This window comes from Rattus norvegicus, chromosome 4 (genome assembly GCF_036323735.1).
Source record: "Rattus norvegicus strain BN/NHsdMcwi chromosome 4, GRCr8, whole genome shotgun sequence".
Classification (NCBI taxonomy): domain Eukaryota; kingdom Metazoa; phylum Chordata; class Mammalia; order Rodentia; family Muridae; genus Rattus; species Rattus norvegicus.
Window position 1 is genome coordinate 181,625,074 of NC_086022.1, and position 19,180 is coordinate 181,644,253.

General features: G+C 46.9%; 1 protein-coding gene across 26 annotated transcripts in view; it reads left to right on the forward strand.

Annotated features, from left to right (window-relative positions):
• Window positions 1–19,180, forward strand: part of Ppfibp1 (PPFIA binding protein 1) — a 143,831-nt gene that overhangs the window by 86,825 nt on the left and 37,826 nt on the right. For 25 of the 26 annotated variants that reach the window (XM_008763382.3, XM_063286177.1, XM_063286181.1 and 22 more), the window contains 5 exons: window positions 1,401–1,499; window positions 3,951–4,156; window positions 13,361–13,447; window positions 14,793–14,906; window positions 16,079–16,210. In XM_008763382.3, coding sequence (XP_008761604.1) covers window positions 1,436–1,499; window positions 3,951–4,156; window positions 13,361–13,447; window positions 14,793–14,906; window positions 16,079–16,210 — 603 coding nt within the window. In that variant the 5' untranslated portion in view covers window positions 1,401–1,435. Of the gene's footprint in view, window positions 1–1,400; window positions 1,500–3,950; window positions 4,157–13,360; window positions 13,448–14,786; window positions 14,907–16,078; window positions 16,211–19,180 lie in introns of all 26 variants that reach the window. The other variant, XM_063286176.1, reaches the window with a different exon arrangement.

Below are 19,180 nucleotides of genomic sequence, written 5' to 3' on the forward strand. Positions count from 1 at the left end.
AATGAATGTTTTTCCTTCCTCACAAATCTGTCCCAAGCCTATTTCTCTTTTCAGTGTAATTGTGAAAGTTCACTGTATTCCTCATTATGCAGCCTTTACTTATTCTATGAGGAGGAGGCCCATTCTATTCTTGATTCTAACTTTATTACATCTTTCTGGTAAAACAACTAAAGCCATCTCCTTAAACTTTCTTTTAAAATTATTTTAATCAAATCAGGAATTCAATAAAGTCATTAATTCATGGCAGTTCATCTTATCTGTAGGAAATTCGTTCGGCAGGGTGGGCTGATGCCCAGCACTCACTAGGCTTTGTAATAATGGCAGGAAAGGCCCATCAGCAGGGAGAAGCGATCCTGGATGAACTCTCTGGGCTGTACCTCTCCAGAGCCATGCAAAATGGCGGCCATCTCCAGGAAGCTCACACAGTGCAGTGTGTCAGCTAGTTGCAAAGCACTCTTAATGATACTGTTAACTAATCCTGAGGTACTTCAAAGTGGTCTGTGCAAATACTGTGTAGTTTAACATAAGGAACTTGAACACCCATGGAAGCTGATAGCTAGGCATAGCAACTAAAGCCAGTCTCCCGTGGATAGCAGGACATGGCTGTCTGTCAGTGAACACTTTCCTTATATAAACCCTTTGACAAACTGTGACACAGAACTTAAACACTGGGAAATGAAAGAACTGTGATTAGATGAAGTTGATACAGAAAAAAGTTTGCACCCTCCTGACCCTCAGCAGGCTTCTGTAACACCCCTGTGTCCTTGAGTCCGTCTGCACCCTCCTGACCCTCAGCAGGCTTCTGTAACACCCCTGTGTCCTTGAGTCTGTCTGCACCCTCCTGACCCTCAGTAGGCTTCTATAACATCCCTGTGTCCTTGAGTCTGTCTGCACCCTCCTGACCCTCAGCAGGCTTCTGTAACACCCCTGTGTCCTTGAGTCTGTCTGCACCCTCCTGACCCTCAGTAGGCTTCTGTAACACCCCTGTGTCCTTGAGTCTATCTGCACCCTCCTGACCCTCAGCAGGCTTCTGTAGTGATTCTGTATACTTCACAGAGACCTAGAGCTCTGAAGAGCAGTGTGGCCACCATCCTACCAGACTTAATGTTTTGTAGTTGCCTTGTACATCAGGCAAATACTTTGTCACCAAATTTTACCCCACCTCTCCGCTGGACCCTGAACAACCTTAAGTGCCAGATCTAAATCTTCTCTTATTAACTGGTAGAGACACAGGCTGAAGTGCCTGTTACCTACAGTAGTGATTAAGTAATGCAGTTAATTCAGCTCCATGCTGCTTCTGACATTGTCTGACTTCCAAGCACAGTTTTAATGTAGAGTAGAATTAATAAGCCCACTTAAAGCATGCAGTGGTAACATTGTGGTCTTCTGTCCTTCCCCAGGTTGAAGCTGGAATTTGCCCCTTTCGAGCAGGAAGATGATGAGCGACGCTAGTGACATGCTGGCCGCGGCGCTGGAGCAGATGGACGGGATCATAGCAGGTACCCACACCACACAGCCTGAGCCACGTCCATCCTGCTTCTGTGAATGACCTGTTCCTAGAAGTCAGCATTCCGTCCATGGGTGGCTTGGTTCCTCACTAAGCTTCCGGTCTCTACCTCTGCCAGCCAGATCTCTCCTGTGAAATGCCCAGTAGGCACATCAGTGTCACACTGAGCTAAGGGACCCTAAACATCAGTTAAGCCCATTGTCTCTCCTTGGGAGGCACCTCTAGTGGCCTTTATCTGAGTTTATTTCTTCTTCCAGTCAGTCTTATAACCCTGAAACTAACCCTGAGAAGTTACCCTGGAGCCTTCCTGTTCCCTGTTCAGTGGGTTCAGTCCTGCCTGGCTTCCTCCCCCAGGCTTAGCTGTTGTCTTTCATCTTGCCTCAGGCCTTCCTGTCTTGCTTGCTGCTCAAATGTTGCTTTGACCTCGTGATGTCTCCACCCACATTGCCAAGATGAAGCATTCTTCCCTCTCTGGACCCCAGAATCTTCCCTCTCTGGACCCCAGAGTCTTCTTTCCTGGTGTCCCCTTGCCTGGAATCTCCAGTAGCTCTTTGTGGTGGAAGCAGAGCCGTGGGCCCTGACTTCCCACTGACTGGGCAGCTGATCTGGAGACAAACCCAGTGCCATTTGACAGTGCTGTGTGTCGAGAGTAGATTGTGTACACTGCAGCCTGTGACAGCAGTGAGAGGCTAGAGCAGTCACCCAGCCGGTGGTCAGTCACAGCTCCAGTTGGGCATCCTTGCCCAGCTCTTCTCCTTGCTGACTGTCACCTGACAGTGATATTCTGTGCAGACTCTTCCTCCCTGAGGGAGATGGCGTGCTGGCTCCTTGTACCTGCATGCCCTGGAGATGCAGCTTCACTTTCCCACCTCAGTTTAAAGTGTCCCACTCATTTCTTAGAATATCTTTTCCAAAGGATTATTTGTAAGCAAGCCTCTTTAAGGGATGGACTTGATGGTGAAGAGTTCAATAACCCAATCTAATACAGAACCAGTTAACTTTAGTCTATAACAGTTTAGTCTCATTCTTGGGGTGATAGGCGCTTTCAGACAACCTTGCATATACAGAAGGGGCGGGGCTTACTCTGTCATGAGTTCAGGGAGCATAACTAGGCCCAATCCCAGGCTCTTCCCGGGCACCAGCCTCATACTGAGAAAAACTGGAGGAGCGATAACGTCTGGACCAGCCTCTGAAGGCTGTACACGTTATCCATCTACAGCCTAATCTGCTGCACTAGAGGGCTTGTTTGTAAACCCCCACAGGACTTTAGGACCAAGGACTTTGTCACTAAGGAAAAAGGACCAGCAAGATAGCTCAGTAGGTAAGGGTTCTTACCATCAAGCCTGATGACATGAACTCAGTCTCTGGGACTTACCTGGTGGGAGGAGGAAACAGACTCTGTTGTAAAATTATAAAAAGTGGGCTGTCTTTTACCCTGCACTAGATCTGGCACCATAGTACCCCAAGATATCTGTAGATAACCTTCATCTCAGTCAGCAAAGCCTCTCACCCCCTCTGCTCCATCCCACATCACACTGCCGAAGGCTTCTCTCTGAGCCTGGCAGCCATCTCTCTCCCCATGCAGTTCCCAGGGCAGGCTGCCACCATGCCAGAAACACACATCCCAATTCCATGGCGGCCTAGTGTCTCTGGCTGCCACACACTCTCTTGAACTTAAATCGCCACATGAAAGAACACACAGCACAATAACCTCTGATCCAATTGATAAGATATGATTGCCCACCTAGACATACAAAGCCCTGTACACATCCATCCCTTAAGAGTATTCCTAACAACCTGTAAATGTGCAGAGAGGAAGCTTACCATCCGCCTCCGATTCTCTCGGTGACTTCTGCTGCCTCCTCCAGTCTCCTTCTCTCTCTAAAACTTTTCTCCCACCCATCCTTCCTTCTCATCCAAGGACAGGCCTCGTTCTACCTTGTACCTGCCTTCACCTGTATGACATCCTACAACTCTGTAGTTTGTCCCCTGACCCCCACACATGTAACATGACACATGTATGCATGCCTTCAGTGACATGGGTGCACTGGCATGAGAAAACACACAAATATCACAACAATTAATTAATTCAAATGTGAAAAGCTCAAGGGCTGAAGAGCTGGCTCAGTAGTAAAGAGCACTTACTGCTTTTGAACAGTCGTCCTACTTGTTCTGGTCACTTTCAAGCCTGCCACACTCCTTTTCCATCTGTCCCCACAGCTGGCCTTTTCGTTAGCCATCAAGCCATTTATAGTTACTGTCAATGACATTTTTATTCTTGACTATGTAAGATTTAGAGGGATAGATCTACATTATTAGATTATTTTGTGTCTTTCCCCTGCTCTTTGTGATCATTGCTGGTGGCTAGAGTGATTTATCTTTTTCAGGTCTGGTATTTTCCTAACATAAGTCCTATTGCTCTCTGATTTTCTTTGGAAACCAGGTTCTAAAGCCTTGGAATATTCCAATGGGATCTTTGATTGTCAATCTCCCACCTCCCCATTTATGGGAAGCTTGCGAGCTCTGCACCTTGTGGAAGACCTGCGTGGATTGCTGGAGATGATGGAAACGGATGAGAAAGAAGGATTGAGATGCCAGATTCCAGACTCAACAGCTGAAATGCTGATTGAGTGGCTTCAAAATCAAATGGTAGGCTTCTGTGCGATCCTTCTCTGTGCTGTCAGTCTCCTGCATGTGCCTTCTCTGTGCTGTCAGTCTCCTGCATGAGCCTTCTCTGTGCTGTCAGTCTCCTGCATGATCCTTCTCTGTGCTGTCAATCTCCTGCATGTGCCTTCTCTGTGCTGTCAATCTCCTGCATGTGCCTTCTCTGTGCTGTCAATCTCCTGCATGTGCCTTCTCTGTGCTGTCAATCTCCTGCATGTGCCTTCTCTGTGCTGTCAATCTCCTGCATGTGCCTTCTCTGTGCTGTCAGTCTCCTGCATGAGCCTTCTCTGTGCTGTCAATCTCCTGCATGAGCCTTCTCTGTGCTGTCAGTCTCCTGCATGATCCTTCTCTGTGCTGTCAATCTCCTGCATGATCCTTCTCTGTGCTGTCAATCTCCTGCATGATCCTTCTCTGTGCTGTCAATCTCCTGCATGATCCTTCTCTGTGCTGTCAATCTTCTGCTGTTTATTATGAAACTGAGAACATAGACTAGCAGATCAACAGAAGAGAAAAAGAAACTTACAAAGCAGAACATGAGACCCCAGTTCCTCTCAGCTGTAAAGAAAGTTTAGAATTTTTCTTTATTTTATTTTATATGGTTGGAAATTTTGCCTATATGTATATTTGTGTACCAAGCCTAGGCAGTGCCTAAAAGGCCAGAAGGTACCAAGTGTGTGTGTGTGTTGTGTGTGTGTGTGTGTGTGTGTGTGTGTGTGTGTGTGTGTCTGACAACAGACAGTGTGAGCCACCATGTGGGTACTGGGAATTGAACCATGCTCTGTCAGAACAGACAATGTAACCCCTTACTTCCCCATCTCTTCCAAGGATAGCTTTGAAAAGACACTGTATTGTATCCATGCCAACAAGTTGCACAATTCTTCCTCTAAAAATGGACTGGATTCTAGGTTGTATAAACGACCTGGTATGCTCCTATGAGGAGAAGAGCCTTGCACACAACAGTAACAATGGGGTGGGGCTGCCTATGAAGGACATAATAGGTATTCTAAACAGGAAATACAGTGGGTGGATGCTTCAGAAAGCAGTAGGTTTGTAGCTGTGATTGGGCAGAAGTGCCATCTAGTGGAATGTGGCAGTCATGTCGCTTTCATCCAATGTCAGCTCTTAACAGTTTCTAGACATCCTTCCCCGCTCTGGTAATGGAGACACTAAATATCACGTCTGGTACGTGTTGAATGCAGAGTCTCAAGAGGATCACAAAAGCAGATGAGATTTGGATGGTGACGTAACGATTAAGATGCATGTGTGTGCTTCTGACTTGGTTGTGTTTACATAAAAATTGATGAAGGATTAAGGCGTGCTTGTCAACCTGGAGGAATGATAGCTGTCTGCCTGCTCTGAGAGCTTGGACGTACATCCTATTGCTAAAGCATTTCCCAGGGTGTCGCACAAATTCTGGAGCCCCAGGCAGTCCAGACCTGGGCCTGGTGCTCCTGGTTCCATCCGTTTAGTACCAGTCAACAATCTTTCAGTGGCGGTGCGGCGAGCCACTAGGGTTAGAAGGGTTAGAGATATTTTACTTTTAGAAACAGACAATGCCTGCACTCGCCATGGGAGCATCCTCCAGGAATCTAATAGTCCAGGTTTGTTAGTTTCTTTGGGAGTAGTTTGGTGCTGTGAAACTCACTGTACCCTGGCACATTCCTCAGCCTATTCCTACTTCCTATGTCTTTACTCTGGCACTCAGCACACAGTGAGAAAGGAATTTATTACTTGACTCAAGAGGACCTGTAGATAATTGACTTGTGCCCTTTGGTTGAGTGTTTGTTTCTGGGGCTGATGGGGGGAGGGGAGTCTGCAATTGTATTGTTAAGACATGAGCTTAGTGAGGGCAGTGAAAGTACCCTCCCTCTCATGGCCACTCTGAACTGGCTGACCCCATTTCCCAGAAGCCCTGGGACACTCGCTTTAATGTCAGCTAGGGTGTCTCAGTGTGCTGCTGCACAGTGACTAAGATCACTCACAGGACACTGGCTTAAGATGCACCTTGTTTTCCAAGGCCTGAGAAAACATTCCTGAGGCCCACATGAAAAGAGGGGCCTTGCAGAGAGCAGCAGAGAAGCACTGCGGGAGGCTGGAGGACACTCCAGCTGAGCGGCTGCAAGTCTGTGGCTCTGAGACCAGCCCGAGCCCAGAGACAGCACATCTGGACCCTAGTATGCACACTCATATTTTCACACTTTAAAAACATGTGCACTTGGGACTGGAATGTCTTCATTTTTTGAAATGTAAGCAATAAGACGGTTGATGCGATGACTATTTAGCAGGTCAGTGGCTGGCTACTAATGCCTCGTTCCTACGCTCCACCTCATGGGTTAGAATCCCTGGTTTGCAGACGTTGACCTTAGCATCACTCATTTCATTGAAGATGGCATTTTTTGTAACCTCTACTGATTGAGATGACTTGTAACTGACATGGCAAAAACGTGAGGCTGTCCTGTCAGAAAGTCTGCCTCTTGACCTCTGCCGCTGTGGCGCTGGGTCCTGAGCCTCAGGTTCTTGGATTAGGGAAAGCATTGTGAGACTAGTCCAGGGCGAGTTAGCTATGGTGGTTTGAAATGTCCAGCCCAAGGAGTGGCACTGTTAGGAGGTGTGGCCTTGTTGGAGGAAGGGTATCACTGTGGGGGAGGGCTTTGAGACCCTCCTCCAGCACCACGTCTGCCTGGACACTGCCATGCTCCCACCTTGATGATAATGGACGGAATGAACCTCAGAGTGTGTAAGCCAGTCCCAATTAAACGTTGTCCTTGTAAGAGATCTTGGTAATGGTGTCTCTTCACAGCAATGAAAACCCTAAGACAGTAGACGTAAACAGAAGCTATGCGTTTGGCTCAGATGTACTTTTTTATTTGCTAGCTTAAACCTGTGGCCTGATAGGCACACGGTCCTCCATTAGTGATGTCTGTGTAACGTGCTGTACCTTTTCAGCCTTATGGCAGAATTCTATTCTGCCTTAGTAACTGAGCAGGGTTCACACTGGGTAGATTTTTCCCAGTCACAGGAAACTCCCTGCTGAATCATGATTGTCTTCCGTTTTTAGAAGCATACAGTTGTAGAGGTACTGTTAAGACAGATCCACGCTTACACACTGTGTCCCTTCACTGGCATATGCTATTAGTGATGTTTTCTTTTTCTCCAGCTACCTTTGTTTTTTTTGAGACCTGGTTTCTCTGGGTGTCCTAGGCAGGCCTCGAATTCTTATTCCACCTCCTGAGAACTGGCATTACGGGCAGCTGTCCAGCTGCCAATTACATGGAATAATTAAGGAGGTAGGTGCTGCACAGTAAAGAAGTAGCCTGCATCCTTTGGGGAACCAGGGGTGCTCTCAGACCTGCAAGAATGATAATTGGCAGTACAAATGCCCGCTGCACTAATTAGCATCTCTTAAAGGACAGGACTCTCAAGCTGACTACCACTGACTGAATCAAGACTTTTAATTGCTTGGTTGGAATCATTAACGAGTGACTGTAAAGTTTCACAAGAGTCTTTGCAGCCTCGGGAGCATCTGTTCTCCCCTCACCAGAAGTGAACTTCCATGATGACCATACTGGCCTGTGGTGGGGCCAGGGTCATGTCCCTCTGTGGAAAGACATCCTGTTAGATTCTCAGTAGATCTATACGATCCACTGTTGCCTGCCAGGCTCAGAGAGGAGTGCCCAGCCTGTGTTAGCATGGGATCCTCAAACTTCTACCAGGCAGAACCCTCATCCATCCTTTACTGAGGAGGAAATAGAGACTCAGAGCTAAGGAGAGCCTTGTATGGTGACAGCCCACATTAGAACCCAGGTTTGCTGCTCTGTATCACCCCATCTTCTTTGCCATTCACAGCCTCTCCCCACCCCGTCCCCAGTTACCAACCTCCTCTCCACTTGCAGTTGGGGGGATTTGCTAGGGCTCGGTGTGTCTCAGTTGCTTTTCGTGCTGTTATGAAATGCCTGACAATAGCCTAAAGACAGAAGGGTTTATTTTGGCACAGGATTTAAGAAGGAACCAGTCCATCATGGTGTGAAACACATGGCCATGGGGGTGTGAGGTGGCCGGTCACATTGTGTCAGCAGTTAGGAGCGGAGAGAGGACAGGAAGTAGGGCTGGGCTGTAAGACTCAAGGGCCTCCTCCAGCCTCCCCCTTCTTCCAGTGATTTTCCACAGCTGGGAGCCATGGGGGAGCTAGCTGCTCCTTCAGATCTGTGATGGCATTAGCTTTTATCTCGCAGTTTGTCTTATTCTTGTAGAGTTCACCACTTTAACTGTCTTGACAGGCATAGCGCAGTAGTGCTAAGCACGTCCACACTGGAAGTCACCATCCTCCACCTACAGAGGCCTTTCTGTCTTGGAAACTCTGAGTCTGTGCTGTTATGTAACATCCCTGCCTCTTTACTTAGTTTTTGGAACTCTGTTGTCATTCTTTGTCTGTGAATTCAACAGTTCTAGATACCCTGCTAATAAAGGGTGAAAAGGAAAGAATGAGTCCCAGCTAAATTATGTATGTCTGAATATCCCCTTTTAAAATACTGACATGCCCCTGACTTCTGAAATACTAAATGGAGAGGTCATGGAAGTATAAGTGTCAGACCTGCCCTTTTTCTAAAGGGAAGTGCACTGTCAACAGATAGGGTCTGGCTCCTTCATGCTCCTGCCTCTGTTCCTCCTATACCCACCTCTGCTCTGTCTGCACGCTGTGCCCTTTGCCTTTTGCTGCATCATCACCATCACCACCATCACCATCACCATCACCAACATCATCATCTCCACCTCTCTGTGCCTGAGAGAATACATTTACTTTGGCTTGGATGGTTTGGGATGGGGAAGAAGGAGCAGACAGAATGAGTTAGGAGAGAGCTGACCAATGAAACTCCTGAGCTCTCTGGCCCCGTGGTTCTGTAGTTTGTTGCTGTTGGGATGTTATTATTGTGGTGGAATCTTCGTTGGTTCTGAACAGTATTTGTCATTTAATGGATCCTTCAACTTGAAACCCAGCAACACAGTCTGAGCAACATCTTGCCTTGTAAGTGCACACAACACTTTGAGGTGTAAATGCACATAGCACTGATGTTCTGGAAACAGTGCTGGTTACAAAGTAACAACAGTGCTCGTTACAAAGTAACAAAGTGTGTGCCGGCAGCAGGCACGGTGCTGCAGTAGACATGGAAGCAGAGTGGCTGTGTTGTTTGAAAACAGTATTCAGGATGCCTGACTCTGTTGGGAGTACCGGGAATCAATGATGCAGACATGATAAATGTACAGTAAGTAGGAATGTGGTGAGTGCTGAGAAAACTCCAGCCGGACAGAGAGAACCCATGTGACCTCAGACACAGAATTGTCTCTCAGAGCCTAACTCCTGGATAAGCACTGAAATGTGAAGGAACCGAGGTAGACCATGGCCAGAGAAAGAGTTTTCCAGACGGTGTGAGCAGCCAGCAAATACATAACCAGCAGGCTTGCTGGCTAGTGACTCCACCAAGAAACTGGCAGTTTCAGAGTCACACTCTAACGTGTGACCTAACTTCAAGCACCTCCGTGATCATGTTACATTTATCATCATGTTGAAAGTATTCTGTGTGTGCATATATGCATGTTCACGTGTGTATGGGAACCTGAGTGTGGTAGTGAGTGCACGTGATGTATGTATGGAGGCCTGAGTTTGATATTCAGTGTCTACCTTGATCACTTCCTGTCTGATATACTGAGTCAGGGTCTCACACTTGAACACAGTGTTTACCAGTTCAGCTGGTCTTGCTGGCCTGCTTGCTCTGGGCACCCTCTCTCTCTCAGATCCTGTCTCCACAACCCTGTAATTGCAGACAGGTCGCTGTGCCCACTGACTTTTATGTGGGTGCTGGGATCTTACTGCCAACCGTATGCCATCTCCCCAGCCCCCAGAAGTTGTGTTTTTATTTCTAGGGATGGGATTGAGAACCATGTTCACTAGGCGAGTTCTTTATCACTGAGCTATCCCATCATTGCTCAGAAATACTAGCAGACTAGATCAAGCACATGTTAAAGAAAGTGTTCTGGGCACCAGTCAGCTTTCAACTGGTCCTCTTGAGCCATGGCTGCCACTGGTAGCTTCTGGGTGCAGATGAGGAGAAAATCTTTTTTGCCAGTAATAAATTCCTTTCTCAGTATGCTGATGTAGAGTGAAGGCTGGGTGGGACAGAAAGCAAAAACAGGCTGAGAAATGTCCCAGGGAACGGTGGATTTCAGAACACCAAAATACCCACAAACCCCAGCAAACCTGGACCCTGAAAATCCTAGAGAGACACTCCCAGAACAAATGTCAAGTCTCACAAACAGGCACCACCTGTTTTCAAAGGCAAAACATCTCAAATTGTTCACATTGCACTGTTAGCTGCACCACCACAGAAAGATGAGTCACCCTGTCTGTACTCTAAAGTCCAAATACCCTGTAAGGCTCAGGGGGCATGTTGGAAGAGGGGTGGAAGAAAAATTAGGAGCTGGAGAGAGGGGTGGAGTACTGTAGAATGCTGTCTTCAGGGTAGGGCTTTGTATTTTGGAACTCAGCAGCTGGGATTGCCTGCACAAGGCCTGCACAAGATTAGGCCTGTCAGCATTCCTCCCTGGAGAGGGGAGGGGTGATGTCCTGCCTCTCAATGAGGAACTGTAGGCAGTTAGGGGTTGCAGGGGGGGAGTCAGGGGGTGCATTTTCTTCAGTGTGTACCTCTAGTAAGTTGCCCATGTGCTTTGCCCGTAAGTAACTAGTTAAAGTTTTTAAAGACAAAAGAAGGAATAAAAGCCAAAGTGGGATACTTAAGCTGAAGAAAGGGCTCTGTGAATGGAGATGGAGAGTAAGGGTAAATATTCTCGGAATATATCACGTATACGTATGAAGTACACGGAACCGACTATTATGTCTAGTTAGTATATGCTAATAAAATATTTTAAAAATCACAGACATGTGTGCCAGGGTCTGCCCCTGCTCTTCATAGACTAGAACATCCACTGTGTGTCTGGCTGTCCTCCAGAAGACGGCTTCATTTCATGGGCCCCTGGGGCTGTGAGTCATTCCTACTACTCTATCAGACTCTTGTAAGTTAATTCTGGGCACTGGAGGGAGGGTTGTGCAGTGGGGATGGTGAGGTATGTGGTCGAGCGACTGATGTTAGCATGACACTTACTCTAAGCATGCACTGCACACTTGCTAAACTCACTTCTGAGTTTTCTGTGGGTTCTTGGGAAATATAACTGAGCGTGTCTCCATCTTCAGAAGGAACACCCCAAACTTAATCTTTCCTTCTTTTTCTTCCTCCTCCCTACTTCTTCCTCCTTTTTTTCACTCATCCTTCTTCTATATTGTTTTGTTTTCAAGATATGAGATTTGTCACTCCCAAAACAAAAAGTGGTTGAATTCTGGGTGCGCCTACCTGTCCATTTTAGATTTCTTCTGGTTTAATCTCTGTTGTATTGAAAGGGCTGTTCAGGAAATCCTGTGGATATCATATGCGATGTGGCTAGGAAGTTACGAGGAGCACATCACAAGCTGGACACAGTGGCTCATGTGTGTGATCCCAGGAGGCTAAAGCAAGAGGATTACTCCTGAGCTCCATAGTGACGTCCCTGAGAGGGGGAGGACAGGGGGAGGAAGGGGAGAGGAAGGGGGTGTCTTACACACTGCTGTTGCAGAGTGACAATTTCATGCGTCTTACTCTTTGTGAGACTCCCAGATGTGCCATTCATAACTTGGATATGAGAAGTATGGAGGAAAGGGCCAGGCACAGCGACACATACCTTCAATCAGAGCAGTTGGGAGGCAGAAGAAAGCAAATCTCTGAGTTCCAGGCCAGCCTGACCTACACAAGGAGTTCTAAGTCACCCTGCTCTACCTAGCGAGTTCTAGGACAGCCAGGGCTGCATAGAAAGACTGTGTCTCAAAAATAAAATAAAATAAAAAGTGTAGGGAAAAGTCTATACTTCTTGGACTGTGTACTATGCATAATATACAAAATGGGATTTAAAAACCAGCAGGAGATAGAAGAGTAAGGAGGTGAACGTGGATGAGCCCTGAGCCAATGCCAGGAAGGAACCAGCCGATGGCCAGGCTCTGGCTAGGAGCTGATCTTAGCTTTACATAAGCTGATAAACACGGAAGAAGTTAGCGAGGCCAAGAAGGAAAGCAATTGCAAAGCTGGCAGGCCTAGCTCAGCAGCACCACCAGGGAAAATCTCCCTGGACTGAGTGCTTAAGCTTTGATGGAGAGACAGAAAGGCTTCTCAAGACGTTCCTGGCGGGAACCTTTATCTTAAGATTTCATCTTGTGACTTGTAGAGCTAAGTGAACAGGAAGAAGCCCAGCAGACATTGTCCCTGTGTCTGATCCGTAATCAGGCATTGACAGACCGGTGTGGGACCTGGGGATGGAGTTGTAGGAACAGGATGGTGTCACAGTTCATAATCACTGTTTCACGTCCAAAACGAGTGACAGGAATCATTCAGGGACAAATGGAGTATTGTCCTCTACTAGGTACTCAGAACTTTGTTTGCCCTAGGGCTGTACCCATGGCTACTGGAGCATTTCAGCAGCTGCTGCGTTTCAGAGTCTGTGCTGGTTAGCTTCCTGCGAAGTTGACACAATCCAGAGTATTTTGGGAAGAAAAGGTCCCCATCATCATATTAACTTGTACACAAGTCTATGGAATGTATTGTTAATTAATGATTATGTGGAAGGTCCTGCCCACTGGGATGGGGGGGGATTTCTGGGCAGATAGTCTTGGGTTGTATAAGAAGGTGGCTTCGCAGGTCATGAGGAACAAGCCAGTAAGCAGCACTCCTCTAAGGCCTCTGCTTCAGTTCTCTCTCTGACTTCCCTTCCTGGTGGACTATAAGGCGAAATAAACCCTTTCCTCTCAAGTTATTTTTGGTCAGTGTCTTAGCACAGCAGTACGTTTGGAACCAAGACAGGGGACTTGTTTTCTGTTTACTCTGAGTTGGGGTCGGTCAGTGAGTGATGTTTACATGCTCAGTCGTATGTAAGCGCTCACCATGCCTGTCATGCTTAATATGAGTCAGTTAACTCTTACATTTTCCAGCCATGCCAGGGACAGTTGTGCTGAATTTAATCCAGGCTCCTTGAGTTTAAAATATGTCAGTTTTATTGATTCATAACATGTTAATCGTAAGGGAGAGTTGACCTTACCTCTGTCACTTTCTCATTCAGACAAATGGACACCTACCTGGGAATGGAGATGTGTATCAAGAAAGGCTAGCACGGCTAGAAAACGACAAGGAGTCCCTCGTTCTTCAGGCAAGTGGTACTTGAGGCCGTTCCTTTCTCAGGACATGTGTCCTTGTAACGTTGGGTCACATATATGTGCAGCACCTGACTAAGCGCCCGTAGTATACATGCCATCTGTAAGAACTGTTCGTGTGCATCTTCATTGTGCTGGGGAACCGTGTGCGTAAGGAAGAGGTGTGGGCTGTGAGTGAACATACTGCTGTTCCATGAAGGGACTTTGTCATGCAGATTGATGTCTGCTGGGATTCTTAAGTCAGCCACAGACAGATGACAGGGAAGACTACTTTTACAGACTACTGAAAACGAAACACTTAATTCACATTTGTACAGTGGCCCAGCCAGGCACTTAAGGAAACAGCACACAGTGTCTGTAATCCCAGCACTTAGGACACTGAGGCAGGAGAATTGCCATGAATTTGAAACCAGCCTGGGCTATAGCATCAGACCCTATCTCACAAACAAGTAGTGGAGTGCTAAGCCAGCCATCCGTACCGGAGTGTGCAGGGCTGGCTGTGGTCAGCTTTGTCACCCAGTCCTCAGGATCAGGTCAGACTCAGTGCCACTTGAGATGACGTGTGTCACCTGCTGTCAGATCTGATTTTACATACATTTCAACTAGAAATCCAGATCTGTGAATACCCGTAGTGTAAAAATCTCAGTCTGAATATATATTAACTTTCCATCTTTAAAAATGATACATGAACAAGGCAGCCGAGTGGAGCCTGCTGTTGGAGTGTTCTCTGGGGTACGTTTGCTTGCTTCCTCGTGGTGGTTCTAAGCACAGAGCTAACGATCAAAGTCTATCCACTCAGCTGGCATCACGGAGGAGAAACTTGTAGATCTGCGTGGAACCCTGAGGGTATAGGATGAACTTCACACGCTTGTGATGGTGTCCATCCTGAAAGAGCACGCAGAGTTTGAGGTCTTTGTTCACCTTTGCTCCTCTTACTGTTGACATGAGAAATCTGAGTGGTCCTTAGTGCCCGTTTCCGATATGGACCTCGCTTCCTCTGTGACTGTCTACCTCGTCTCTCACCATCACCTTCAACGTCAGAGTTTCCTGATTGCAGCAGGATGGCTTTAATGTGTAAAGAAACTGCAGGCTCTGATCAGCACCTTCTTGAATAGGAATCCTTGGGCCATAAGGCGGCATAGGGCTGCGGAGGCTCCCGGGTGGTACAGAGCCTGCCTAGCCTAGCATGCACCAGACGTGGGTTTGGTCCACACAGAGCAGAGTGTAAATAGCCAAGGGCTTAGGATGTCTTAACCACTGTGAGCAGTGGCTCTTAGTCCTCGTTCCCATCAGGGAATGAGCCTTCCGAACTCATTGCAGCCTCTTGCTTTAAACCGACAGGTGAGCGTGTTGACAGACCAGGTGGAGGCTCAGGGAGAGAAGATTCGGGATTTGGAGTTCTGTCTTGAAGAGCATAGAGAGAAGCTGAATGCCACTGAAGAAATGCTGCAGCAGGTATGGGCTAAAGCTGGGGGCACGGGGTGTCGAACTGTGTTAGCTGAGGAGCAACCTTCCTGTCTCGTCTCAGCAGCAGTAAATCCAGAATTGCATAACCGTTGCATTTAAAGTCTAGAGCAGCAGAGTCTAAACTCACAGACATGCAGAGTTGTGCAGTTAGGAGAGAATACAATGTGACAGGAATTATAAGTTGATCTTTTGCACTCATATTATTTCTGATTCTCAACCATGAGATGAAAAACACCATATGTGACTCATTTAGGCAAAAACTCACACATACACACACACACAAATACACACGTACGACACGCACACAGGCACACACACACATGCACACACGCGCACACACACATGCATACACACGCACACACACATGCACACACACATGCACACACGCATGCACACGCATGCACACACACGGATGCACACACATGCACACACATGCACACACACATGCACACGCATGCACACGCACGCACACACAGGCGCACACACATGCACACACACATACACGCACACACATGCACACACACATGCACACACACGCACACGCATGCACACACACGCACACACACACGCACACACACATACACGCACACACATGCACACACACATGCACACGCATGCACACACACACACATACACACACACGCACACACTCAGGCACATGTCCCAGTCACACACAGGGCTTGTGAATGAGAAGCCTGTGGTGCAGCGGAGACTATTATGGTGCAGAGCTGCTGCTGTTGAACATCAGTCTGTGCCATTGCCTGCCTGTGAGACTCCACAGGCCCCGGACCTCCCTGTGCTCGTGACCTAGGCTTCCATGTGCCTAGGAACCCTGATGAGTGAGGCTGATAAGCTTTTCTTCCTCATGACACGGTTGTAGGGACTGAACAGGAGCATGTCTCCTAGTCCCTGGCACATATGAGGTACCATGCACAGCACCACCAGTGCTGTCTTTGGCCTCAGGAGTCTGACAGATGTGTCTCCCCGACAGCTCCATGACCTGTGTGGTTCTGTTCAGCAGAGGTCACTAGAGCAAGGGATCCACAGCAGTGTGGTGCATGTCCATGCGTCACACACAGCCTACATTTAACTGTTGCTGCGTTGCTGCCATGACAGAAATTTATAGTAAGTCAACTTGTGACTATCTGGAATTCTAACAGGAGCTTCTGAGTAGGACTTCCTTAGAGACACAGAAGCTGGAGCTGATGGCTGAGATCTCTAACTTGAAGTTAAAACTGACCGCCGTAGAGAAGGACAGGCTGGATTATGAAGATAGGTTCAGAGACACAGAGGTGAGTATCGTATGTATGTTCTCTCTTCCTTCCCATCCCTTCTCTTCCTTCCTCTTTAGCACACACACACACACACACACACACACACACACACACACACACACACACGACAAAGTTGAAACTCCTGGAGGTGTGAAGGAAGGTAACAATTACTGTACACTTTCATCCTGCTTCCTTTTAAGAAATAATGTTTCGGGCTCACTAGACCCTAGGTCTTATCCTCAGCAGCAGTCCAGAGACAGAGTAAGCAGGCATGGTGTACATGCCTGCAATCCCAGTACCTGAGAGATGGGGGCAGAAGATCAGGAGTTCAAAGCCAGCCTCCATCATACAGTGAATTGGAGAGTAGACTGGTGACCACGAAACTCTTGTCTCAGAAAACTAACAGCCATAAGTAAAAAAGAACTCAGGGTAAACCTTAATACCACATTCTGATTTCTTCACTAAAATGCTAGTTCCAGTTTTTGTTTTGAGATTTTGTTTGTTTCAAATATTCTGTAGGACTAGTTTTGACTACAAGATATCTGTGGCACCTAGATGACAAAACTGTGCTGGTCATGCTAATTTGAAGATCATGGTTTTATCAGCTGTCCTTATTTAGGCCCACTGGACATTTACATAATCTAAAGGGAATTTGTTAGTGTAGGGAAACCATGTTATACACTCACAGAATCCCAGCATTTGCAGGTCATTTTATTTGCCCCTTAATGGTTAGTATGTTCCGCATGTAAGTCATTCCGATTAACTAAGATTCACTGTACTTTTGTGAAGTCTAGGGTGACTTTCACAATGAAAAGTTCTCATGGGGGAATGGCACACCTGATGCTCTTGCTGGAGTTTGGTTCCCACCACCCGTGTCTGCTTGTACACAATCACCCCTCCATAGCTGTACACGCACACACTGGGGAGAGGCTTGGAGGGTATCTGTCCATTTCAAATCTTCATTTAGGATGAAACACAGGGCTGTTTTCCAGCACATGCAAGGCCCTGGGTTCAATCTCTGATACCATAGATGAAGTGAAATAAAAAAATGAAAGGAAGAGCTGTAGAAATTCCTTCTTAGAGGTCACCACCCCGAAGTCTTTCTGTTAGGTTGAGTCTGTGTCGGAAAATGAGTACCAGGAAGCAGAGCGAGGACGTGGTTGTTTCCTGTTCTCTCCCTTCAGATGCAGTGTTTGCATATTGACTCTGTATCCTCATAATACCTTGTAATGTCAGGCTTGAGATAATGTAGCTTACCCCACTGTGATTTCCAAAATGAAGTGTCCCATCCACGATCCAATTACAACTGAAAGCCTGGGTTGTTTTACTTCCTCAGTGGCAAAAAGAAAGCACCATCTTGATTTTTGTTCTAGACTTGAACAAGAGTTGGTCATGTTTAAGAGCATATCCCATCTTAATCAAGGTTGTGCCTCTTAGAGCAGGAGCACTGCTCAGTCTCTTTATCAGACTGACTTAAGGTTTTTTAGCCCCCCTTTGATATTTGAGACATGGTTTCTCTGTGTAGCCCTTGCTGTCCTGGAACTCACATTGTAAACCAGGCTGGCCTCAAGCTCAGAGATCCACCTGCCTCTGCCTCCCAAATCCTGGGATTAAAGACTGGCTTTACTTTAACTTTCTGTGAGAGTCTGTTTAGATTTTTCCCTTCTCCTTACCCTGTCATCCCTGTCTTCACAGTCACTGCTGAACCTATGTAGTGGCTGGGGCTGCAGGGGGATTGGAGGGGTAGGAGGCTGCAGGGATGGGAACTAGGAGGCTGGGGGAAGAGAGAAGGGAGTTGAGGAGGCTATCCACACTGTAGGAAGCGAAATCTTACTTACCCGGCGTACTGTACTTAGTTTAATCTGGTTGTGAGGCCGACCAGTTGGGACAGCTGAACTACAGTAGGTGTTTGTCGTGCCTTGTTTCTCCCTGCTTCTATCTATTGTCCCACGTGTTCTCATTCAGTGACCCTGTGAACACCCTTCTAGCAAACACAGTCCCGATCATTTCCTATGAAATAGTTCACACTGCTGATGGAAGGGAGTGTACATATTCACAGGGTATATTACAGAATACTTGGTAAATGTGAACTTATGTTAAAATAATCAAAATAGTATCAGACGTTGAAATAGAATGGAATATGTACATGTTCTGGCTTAATGTTCCCTTAAAATAAAACCTTTAGCTAGCAAGCTATTCTGCAATCCTAATTGTCTTAATACTCTTCCAGAATTTTGAGAGTTTGAATGTTGGTTTCTAAGAAAATGTTGAAAAAAGGAAGGAACATTTATAGGCATTTCCAAAACCTAGTGCATTAAAATTCTTAAACCTGGAAGACTTGCGCCCCCTTCTGGCATAAGCACAGATGGCTAAAATAAAGAGCTCAGAATGGGGCCTGAGCTGATGAGTGCAGTGCAGTGGAGTGGAGTGCAGTAAAGTGGAGTGCAGTGGAGTGGAGTACAGTGGAATACAGTGGAGTGCAGTAGAGTGGAGTGCAGTGGAGTGCAATGGAGTGCAGTGGAGTGGAGTACAGCTGAGTGCAGTGGAGTGGAGTACAGCTGAGTGCAGTGCAGTGGAGTACAGCTAAGTGCAGTGCAGTGGAGTGCAGTGGATTGGAGTGCAGTAGAGTGCAGTGCAGTGCAGTGGAATGGAGTGCAGTGGAGTGCAGTGCAGTGGAGTGCAGTGCAGTGCAGTGGAGTGCAATGGAGTGCAGTGGAGTGGAGGTTTAGAGTGCATTGCTTTTTAAAGATTTTCTTTCCTTTTTTTACTTTGAGTTAAAGAGGTAGTTCCATACCTTCCAGCCAGACTTGTCATGGGCATATCTAGCTCCTCCCAGGTTGGAACTTTAGATTCATATTTAATGCATTGCCACCAAAAACACTTGGAGAGTTTTCTTTACAAAAAAAATAGGAAAGTGAGCCCACTAGTAGTTTGGTTTTCTATAGTTGCTCCTTCATCTTTGCAGTCAGTACTAAAGGAAGAGGCAAT